Source organism: Geospiza fortis, unplaced genomic scaffold (genome assembly GCF_000277835.1).
Source record: "Geospiza fortis unplaced genomic scaffold, GeoFor_1.0 scaffold413, whole genome shotgun sequence".
Lineage (NCBI taxonomy): Eukaryota > Metazoa > Chordata > Aves > Passeriformes > Thraupidae > Geospiza > Geospiza fortis.
In genome coordinates, this window is record NW_005054386.1 from 51,966 (window position 1) to 62,271 (window position 10,306).

Consider the following 10,306-nt stretch of genomic DNA (forward strand, 5'->3'; position numbering starts at 1 on the left):
ACAAGATTGTGTCAACCTGAGGTAACCCTGAAAAGTTATCCTCTGGCAGACCCTTATCAGCTTCCACTTCTGGGAAGACCCCTGTAAGTGAGCACTGCTGCTGCAGGGCAGGTGGTGTGTCTGTCTGACCTTTGGTCTCCAAATATTCTTTGGTAAACTGCTGTTGGGTTTTCATCTGCAACTGCCTTTCCACCTTCTGCAGCTCCTTCAATATTTTCTTCTTCTTCTGTACTTGTTCTTCTCTGTTCTTTTTAAGTTCTTCAATCTTATCTTTATTTAAAGGTTCACCTTGAATTAATTCCAATGATTTAAGTTGTGCTTTTTCAATAGCACTAATTCTCTGTCCAAGTTCATTCAGCTTGCCTTCAGTCTCTTCTACTATGCATTCCAAAGGCTGGTATGGGTGAAAAGGTGGCAGTAGGTCCTTATCTGCTACCTGCAGGGAACTTGACTTCTGCTTGGATGCACCTAAGCACATGAAAAATGTTTGAAAAAATGCCATGCTGAAGATACCCCAAACCTCCCCTCTCACCCACCAAAAATAATAATAATAAAAAAATAAAATTAAAAAAAAAAATCTTTACAACTAACACTGCACATCTGTCAAAGCACAGAAAGGTAAACCCTACACTCCATGTTAAGACAAGAAAGGACAAAGCAGGTAGATGGAATTTTCAATATTGATCCTCACATGATCCCTTTGAGCACAGCTACTTTAATGTTACAAGGAACCTTGACAATTTCTGACATAGGTGACAATGCGCTTGGAAAGGGGAATCAGCAAGAACAGCAAGGCAATTTACATGATCTACTGAGTTCCCAAGTTCTTCTGTGTGTGCAGAGCTTAAAGTAAGAGCATTTTCCAGAGGCTGACTTCCAACAGCAAGGTTAGGAACAGAAAGACTCTATGGTTGAGAGCTAACTTGACAGTAAGATGATACTTTGAATAAGGATTCCTCCAAACATTGTAGCATTCACCTTCATATTACAAGCAGAACCTGTCGCTGCAAACTTAGTGCTTTCAAGTGGAGCGTGAAGTTTTAGCATCTTTTAAAAAATTTTGGGACCAAACTAACAACTTGCTCACTTCCCCTTCCAGTAACAAATGAACAATTCTGTTCATTATAAAGACTTTAAAAATCACCCTCACCAAGGCCCACCAAACCTGGGCAGCCCTGCCCCAATTACTGACTGCCCTCAAGCAACCCATGGCTGCTTTCCCAGAAGCCACATCTGGGAAACTCTAGTCACATCTTACTGAAAGAAATCTATTAAGTGCTGAAATTTTAATTATTACTTCAGTGCCAGACTTTAATTACAAATGTGAAAGTTTTAGCCTGATTAATTTTCTGCACTAATACTCATTTGCTTTGCCCAAACACTGATATATGGAGCCTTCAAAAAAAAAAAAAAAGAAAGAAGACTTGAAGTTTTACATAGACTCACATAATTAATCATTAAAAGGGGAACTAAAATGATGTACAGTTTCAGCCATGGTTTAACAAAGTTACCTAAACATTAAACAGTTAAGTGAAAGTCTGGATGCAAGAACTAAGCCATGGATCAGTCACCAGCCCTGGAAGGATTGAGTTTCCTGAAACACAGATTTATTTCTCTCTGGGCCATCCTTCACCAATACACTAATTCACAAATAACTTCACTTTGCATTGCTGTCAAAACAAGAGTCACATACACCTCACTTTGGAATTAATCTTTTTTGGAGGAACTAATTGTAAACCAAACAAACATGAGCTTTTTCTCTTATAAAGAGAAAGAACAAATATGAAAATAGAATTGGACCAACTCTGTACTGCACACCTTCAGCAGACTCCTGGGAGAGCAAACCATATCTAATTATATGAGAAACAAGAAGAATCTTACTAATCCCAGGAAAAGTCCAGAATCCCACAGCCACCCTTAAACAACCCCAGAAAACAGCCCAGGATCCCACAGCCCCTGGGGCCACCCTTCAGGATGCTCCTTGTGCAGCTCCATACTCTGTGCAGCTCAGCAGTTCCAGCTCAGCACCTCTCCCCACTACTGTTACTTTATCTCTGAACCAGGAGTGAGTCCCCAGACAATTTCTCAGCATACAATAAGGAATTTGGGGGAAGTTCAGCAATCCCTGGCTCTGGGCTGGCTGGTGGCTCTTTAGCTCGAGCCTGCTCTAACCCATGGCCTCTTTGGCTTTGCCATGCATTCAGGGGTTATCCTTTAATTTTAACAAGTGTAATTAACAGGTTTGTGAGACCACTCTTGAGAAATACATTTGCACTCACCAGAAATCTCCGAAAGGCTTGTCTATATCCTTGTTTTGAAAGGAAGCTGTGCTGCATTGCTATAGTAACCAAAGTGCAAATGAACTCTGCCTTCAGCTGAGGTGGGAACCCTCTGTCCTGCTCACTGTCACCCCTAAGGGTCCTGTGTTTATCATTCCCATCCTCACTCAAGGCAGTCCCACAGCCCAGCAGCTCTGGACACCTTCTATCATTCCAGGAAAGAAAAGCTGCAGTTCAAAGAGCCTCCTATATAATAAAGTATCAATGTTGTCCCTCTCAATCAAGTCTGAGCTGGGGAGAAAACAAACCTGTCATGGGTAAGCTTTTCTAGGAGCACAAGAGGAAGGAAAGAGCAGAAGCACAAACCCCACCTGGAGAGCTGGGCTGGCTGAGGAGCCAGGGATGGGCTCAGGCAGCAGCTCCAACCAGGAATCATCACAGAAAGGTGGGACAGTTTGTGAAGACTGGTGTTAGGAGACCAGCTGGGCTCTCAAGTTCCAGAAAAGGCATAGGAATTTACATTAATCAGCTGCTAATTAGATAGCAGGGCCACTTTTCAGGTTCCAGATCACCCTTTCTATGCCAGAAAACATTTGCAAGCTGTAACTGGAGCTATTGGAAGAGGATGAGGGGTAGGAAGAAAGATCTGCTAAACCTGACATGCTCACCAGAAGAGTCAGGTCAAAGCAGAGGAGGAGAAGCTACACTGTTGGTAGCTTTGAATATGCAAATATTAGATGTATTAAAAAGTAGCATTTCCTGGTTTATCCAAATCTCGTCTGTATTACAAAATGCTGAAAATACTGTGTCCATTTTAGTACATAATTATGAACACACACCTTACACTTCCACTTTTGAAATACATAAATTCAGTAAGACTTAAGAATCCAATCACAGGCCAGATCATAATCATGTCAACCTTTAAAAAAATTTATTTTGTACACTTATCTTTTAGGGGCAGCATCAGTCATCTACACAATCAACCTACTACCAAAATTACACCTAGCAACATTAAACTGTCAATCTGGCCTCTAAAGCCACTATTGTCATCACTTTTAGAAGACTTGTTTGATATGAAAGGAAGTTATTTAGACTGAAGATGACTGAAATCCAGATGTTGCCACACAGATACCACCTGCCATCCAGTACCATGGTCACAGGAAAAAAATTGATCAGCAAACCCAGAGTGGTTCTGGGCATGCTAGGAAAGCCACAGAGTAAAGGAGGGACTGATTCCCCAATTATTTTGTGAACAGTATCACCAATTGCTCTTTTATTTGCATTTCCACATTCCCACAAGTTCTGGTCCCTACCCTGTCCAACACAGCCTTCACCACAATTCCTGCAGAGATCTTCAGCCAGGTTTGTGACCACCATTTATGACTCAGGGTAAGACCTACTCTGCCAAACACAGCTTCCCATGCACTCCTCTGATCCCCACTTCTCCCCAGGAAGGGGCAGCTGTTTCCTATGGCAATTTCCTGCACTGCTCCCATACACTTAAAATCATCTCCCACAGAGCTGAGCTGCAAGAGCCCCCTCACCCCACAGAGCCTCTTGTAGGCATCATTCCTGGTCTCTTGAGCAGACAGCACACCATGACCAGGTTTGAATGCTTTTGGCTGCAAATAACATTTAAAGTCCCTAAACACTGTGAGCAAGAACCTGCAAAAATACCCTTCAGTTCTGTAGTCCTCAGGTGGCTTTCTCAAGCAATTGAACTCTTCTAATTTGAATTTGCTTAGAACACATTCAGTATTTATACAGTTGCTGCCAACAAGTCTGATACTGTATTTTCTCGTGAATGGTTATGATTCTCAAGGAAGTTGCTCTTCTAGCTGTGATTTATAATCCACAGGATGTCACTTCACCCAGGAAATAACTAATTTATATGCCTTTCAGTTATATTAGACTTTATATTTTATTAGACAAAATTCTTATTCTCAAAATTCTAATTTTATTAGACAAAGTTCGTTAACAGCTCCTTAATTTCTATTGTCATTATCAAATGAAAAAAAAAAATGGATCAAAATCCAAACAGTGAAGTCCAAAGGATTTTTTCCAGCATAAAAAATGACAGTAAGAAAAAAATCAGTTGTGTGATACACATTTGTACATTCAAATACATCTCTGCTGGAGACCCTGTTATATAAATCTGTATGAATCACCATGTCATCTATGTGCTCTGTAACAGAATTGCTTGTCTGTTGTTCTTGCACTTGAGGTTTCTTTTTGTAAATCTGATTTCACTCAGAAGTTGAGAGTTCAATTTGCAACCTGCAATTAAAACTCACCAGCCTCATCAACATGAATAATATGAGCTCAATATTGAATTTTCATGAAAATTGTGAGTTTAACTATTATTTGTATCAAAAAGAAACTCATCTCTAAGGACCTGGAGAAACAATCAGTTGCTCCATACACACACAAATGCAAAGTACAATATTACATAATCTTACTAATTTGGAAAAATAAAAGGCCTGCATTTCCCAAGAAAATTAATCTGCTAGATGGTTTTTCATACATACTGAATTCTTCTTTATAAAGAAGAGGTTAATCGGTAGAAGGCTGAATGATGAGTTTGAGTATGTTCACAGTATCCCTCCTGGAACCATGGAGGAATTTTGCCAGTCTTTATCCCTCCTGCAGCTGTTTCTATGGAAAATTGCAGGGAATAGTGCAATGCTATCCAACAGGCAATGGCTGCACAGCTGAAACCAAGCCAAGCTGAAATCAATTTTCAGCCATTCAAAAATTTGAGTTACTCTCTAATCTTAAGTCTTCTTCCCAAGTTTCCTCTGGTGGGTTCATGGTATGTATGAAAAATTGCTGAGATGTAATTGAATTAGTTGGTGGCAAGCAGGCAACTGAAGCTTCAAAGGAGCAGAATTTCACAAACCACTGTGAAAAGATGGTTACACATTTGTGCTCCTGGGGACCTACACATGTCTGGGTGTCAAATCACCTGCCTGCACTGCTGAGGATTTGAAGAAAAAAGGATTTCAGTCTCCAAAGAAAGAATTAGCAAAGTGCAGAAGTCAGGAGGCATGGATGGTGAAATCTCCCTTGGGAACTCATCCCAGATACCTGGGCTAGCTGCTGACCCAGGCAGGAAGTTTCCAGAAGGAAATGGCAAGAATTGATCTGATGATGTTGAAGCACATTAAACAATGAATAGGCAGCTGGGACTGTGCAGTAGAAAAATCTGGTAAAAATCAGAATGCAAAAGCTGGAAAAGCAGGAATATCAATTTGCCTTACTAATGTTTTCACCTCCATGACAGTCATATAACTTCCTAGTTTTACTGTTAACCTGGCCTCTATTTTTATTAAATAACACAATGCATGAGATCTCTGCTGAGATATATAACTCAGTATTAGGCATAGAAGTCAGATATCAGATTAAAAAAAAAAAAGAATTTGTATCTATTGAATTTACATAGAGTTTGTTTTTCTTCCCCTTCTCCACACCATCAGATTATTAGATTTAGCATGGGGATCCAGGAAATACCATATATTGAATATCTAGCTGAGAAAGCTTAGAGATTGCAACAGTACCACTCAGCCTTAGGGGAACTCTGGTCTCCTTCACAGGGATCAAAGGCAAATGTGGGCAGCTTTCACCTGAATAAGTCTATTTGGTCTTGTGTAATTCTAAAAAACCCTGCATCCCCAATGAGAACCACTGCAAGCAACTGCCCACTTAAAAATGACACTAAAAAAGTCTAATGACAGCATGTTGACAGGTTTTAAGCACTCACTTTAGGCCAATTAGTTAATTTGTAAGCACAGTTTCAAAGAATGAAGTAAAACAAACCTAGAGAAAAAATTACTGAAAACCTGATACCTCCTTCTCCAAAAGCAGACTGCTTTGAACTTTGACACGTTTAAAAACAGCTGATGTTAGTAAAAATATTTTGACTAAGAAAACAACCCTGCTGCTTTCCACAGGCTCCCTGAGCATCCCTTGTTGTCCCAGCACGTTTGATGATGATCTAGAGCATGCTCTGTGTTCCAGCCCTGCACAAGGCTCTGCAGGAACCATTCACAAAGTAGAGGGGATTATCAGCAGCTGGTTTCCTGAAGAAATCCAGCAGCATTCCCTTGGACTGTTCCCTGGGCTGGGCTCCATCCCCTCTCTCAGGGAAGCAGGTGCAGGGCCACGGGAGCTGCAGCACAGCCCTGTACTGGATCCGCCCCTGGGCCTGTGGAAACAGCACACTTGGGTTTTGTACCCAAAAAGCTCCTTGTGCTGAGCTGCTGCACCACAGCTGCTGCTGAGCAATCCTGCTCCTCTTCAGTGAGGGCAGAATCCACCAAGGAGGGATCTCCTGTCTCTCCCCATGGAAGCAAAAGCAGCTGAACTGAGATTTCTTTTACATGGACACAACAGACACCTGCTAAATGTAGTGCACTGAGAACAATCCTTCCTAAGCAAGGAGGAGCTGAGGTCTGGTCAATCCCATAACTAATTCTGCTCCTTTTTCACCTGATTTTTCTTCTTTCCAAGTTATCATCTTGGTGTGTCACCTTTATCTAAGCCTCTCTAGCTCTACTGTTACCTCTGAAATGTTTATCTTTTCAGTTGCTAAACACTGATATTAAATCCTTTGCCAAAGTAATTATTCAAATGGTAATGATTCCATGCGCCTCCATGCTTTACTGAGGAAGAATAATAAAATTCAAAATTAGGCCATAAATTCCTCTTGAAAATCTCATGTCATATCTGAATTGTAATAGGAACACTTAAATGTGCTCAAGTTTTACATTTGACTTGCCAAGAACTCTTCAGAAAACAAAGTGTCACTATTGCATTTCTTGCAAAACTCACACAGGTCCATAAAAAAATCTTGCTGTGCTAAGGTTAAGGAGGCAAGGTACTCCTCTCCTGCCTCCCAGTAGTTCTCAGTTTATACAAAAACTCAGAGGCTGCTTCTGATTGAAGGCAAGTAATTGTTCTGCCCCAGATAAACAATTTTGTTATGCAAGAACTTGACTGCTCTGCTGCCTTGGAAATAACAAACACCTCAACTCACCCCCTCTTTTGCCTCTCCCCTCCCAAGAAGTTCAGTGATAAAGGTCTGGTGAATTAAAGCCATGTGTGTGTAACAAGTCACAAATGGCAGCTCAGCACAGCACACTGACTCTGCACTGCAATGAGCACACAGTGTTTAGCACAAAAATACCATTTCCCCCCTAAAGATCTGAGAGACACAAGAGCTTTGCAGTTTTTGGAATGCTTCATCAGCTTAATGACAGGTTTGGGATTGCTGCATCTCCTACAACGCAGCACAGATGAGTTTTGCTGACATGCATGAAGCATGTCCTGAACCCCTGTGAACAATGAGATCTCCCTGTGCCAGCCCCAGCATCACAGTACTGCAAAAAACCCACCTAAGGATGTGCTGACTTTGGCAATAAGGTGTTTGCAATGAGAACTGTTTCTAAACTACAGTCAATGATTTGCTTTTCATAATTGGATTAAATAAAATGAAACTTTCAGCTTTTAAGTTAAGTCTTCTGACTCAGCATTAACTAATCCCTTACTGATTCCCATGCACCACAAAATGTGCTCCCAGAACACTCCCACTCCACAGTGCTAACAAGCATTGAACTGGAAGGGCACACATGCTGGTATATAGCTTTTTGGAGGGTTATTTGAACCAGAAGTTGTATATTCTTTTCACTTGTTTGGTATTCGTTTTTCTGAAATCCAAAATATCCAGTGTTGCACATCCTAGGAAATGAGACACCAAGTGCATCTGAGAGGTCACAGACATGGCATATGCATGGAGAGGGGCACAGCTGCACACTCAGACACCAGCAGGTACATAATGTTTTTCTCTTTATTTGTGCCCCCAAGGGGTTTCTGTTTGTTTGTTTGCTCTGGAAGTGCTCGGTGCTTCCTCAAACAAAGGATTTCAGCAGATCTAGCTAACAGAGCTTTCGATACTGTAATGCTTAAGAGCCCCATCCAAAACTGTAGATCATTAGAAGCTGCAGTTTGTAACTTTGCACTTGAGAATCTGCTTCTCTTTCTGAGCTGATTTAGCAGATATGATAGCAGATTTTGTTACAGAATCCACAGCTTTAAACAAACTCCCTAATTGCAATTTAATAACTACAAGGAGTTTTAACCAATCAGTTTGACCATGTTCAAAGCAAAAACTCTGATGTTAGGATCACTCAGAAGAGAACTATTACTAATACAACAAAAACTCTCCTGTAAGTAGATCTGCACTGGTATTTATGGTGCCAACATGTTTACATTGCTACTGATGAAACAGAAAAAAGTTGGTGCATCAAGTTCATGGATAATAGCTGCAACTATTCTAGAAGATCAATGTACAATATTCAAAAGTGAACACCACACCTGGAGTACATTAGCTTTTTTATCTGTCTGCACTAGGGCAGTTAGCACAAGCATTTTCTTCCACAAAAAATTGAATAAGTATAATTCTAATAAATTAGAAGAAGCACAATAAGGTTAGAACAACCAGTGTTGCTATACTTTAGAATGCAAGAAAATAAGGAAAAAACTATGAACTATATAAAATAGGTTTAAGTTGTACTTCATTAGAGGTGTTCAAGAACTGATGGAATGGACTACACTATGCATAAGCTCTAGTAAAATGATCCCCAGTCTATCCATTTCCAAACCACATATATTCTCTGAGTGGCTACATACTGACCTTTCACCACTCCCAAGAGAGGTGGGGAGTTCTCTTGAGGGGTCCTGTCAGGCTCCTGGGGAGGTACAACCATGGCGAGCGTATGCACCGGGACACGGGGAACCTTCAAACAAAGGCACAGACACACTCAGGTACAAACACCTGCCAGAGCACCTCCTCAAGTGTTAATACACAGGCTCAGAATTACAGCATACTCCTGCTCTCTCTTCCCAAACTGTGTATTTTATGCTACTTCTTAGTATGACCTGATCCTTGCTTTTTTACTGGGGACAATATGTCAAAGTTAACTGTACTACTCTGTGCAAGATCTCAGGCTGTGTTGGCTGGAAAACCGTTAATTCCTTTAGGCTTTTAATCAGCTAACTCCCCTGGAGCTGCCTCTTCAGACTGCAGAATCCTGAACTTATACAATATATTTTCTTTTACACAACAAATAGAATCATTAATACCATGTGAGGGTGTCCTGAACCAGGACAGAGGGGTACTACCACAAGGCTTTAGAACTCTTCAATCAAAATACCAAGCAAAAGCAGGAAAGAAACAACATCCTTTTGAAATCCTGGGTTTGGAACTATCCTGTCCAGAAGCAGAAAAGAGGAAAAAGCTCATGTGTTCTTCAGATCTCTGCAAGTAGCACCAACCAATTCTCTCACTCTCTACGATTCTCATGCGAGCAGGGTTTTAAAATTTCTTCCACTGTCTACATTAATTTTGAAATTAATGACTATGCAAGTGTTTCTTCCCAATACTGATGGTGCTGTTTAAAAAAAACTTCTTGTGGCTTACCTGAGACTGATCCTGAGATGGAGGTGTGAGCTGGGACAAGTCTGCTGCAGGAACCGACAGAACATTGTTCGGGTAATCCAGCAGGTAAGAAACAACATTTGTGTGTCCTCCCTTGGCAGCTTCAATGAGCATTGTCGAGCCATCCTGAAGGGAGATTTTGGAAACAAAAAGCCAGAAGATGAGTTTTGCTCCCCAGTGTAGCATCCCCATGTAATAATTCTATTACTTAAATTTACTACTTGATAAATCAGCCAGGTGGTTCTCTCAGAACCTCTGAACAGGAGAGCTGCCCGTGAATACCTTGAGCCGATGAGTAGGATCTGCCCCATGAGCCAGGAGAAGCTCAACCACGGCCAGGTGACCTCCAGCACAGGCCAGGGACACCACTGTGTGATCATTGTTGGCTGTAGCCCTGTTCACATTGGCACCTAGTAAGAGAAGAGCTTAGAATTAAACACAAAGAAGTTCTTTCTAAAAGAAAGTATCAACAAGTACAGTATTCTGTGGAACAGAGACAAATTTTACTCTTGTAATCCAATTACTTCCTACA

At 41.0% G+C, this 10,306-nt stretch overlaps 1 protein-coding gene across 1 annotated transcript in view; it reads right to left on the reverse strand.

The window, feature by feature from the left end:
- ANKHD1 (ankyrin repeat and KH domain containing 1) overlaps positions 1-10,306 on the reverse strand; it is an 85,110-nt gene that overhangs the window by 36,249 nt on the left and 38,555 nt on the right. Inside the window, 5 exon segments of the mRNA XM_031060591.1 lie at position 1; positions 3-468; positions 8,971-9,073; positions 9,757-9,900; positions 10,057-10,184. The exon segment at position 1 is cut by the window's left edge and continues 265 nt beyond it. Of these exon segments, the coding sequence (XP_030916451.1) occupies position 1; positions 3-468; positions 8,971-9,073; positions 9,757-9,900; positions 10,057-10,184 (842 nt within the window).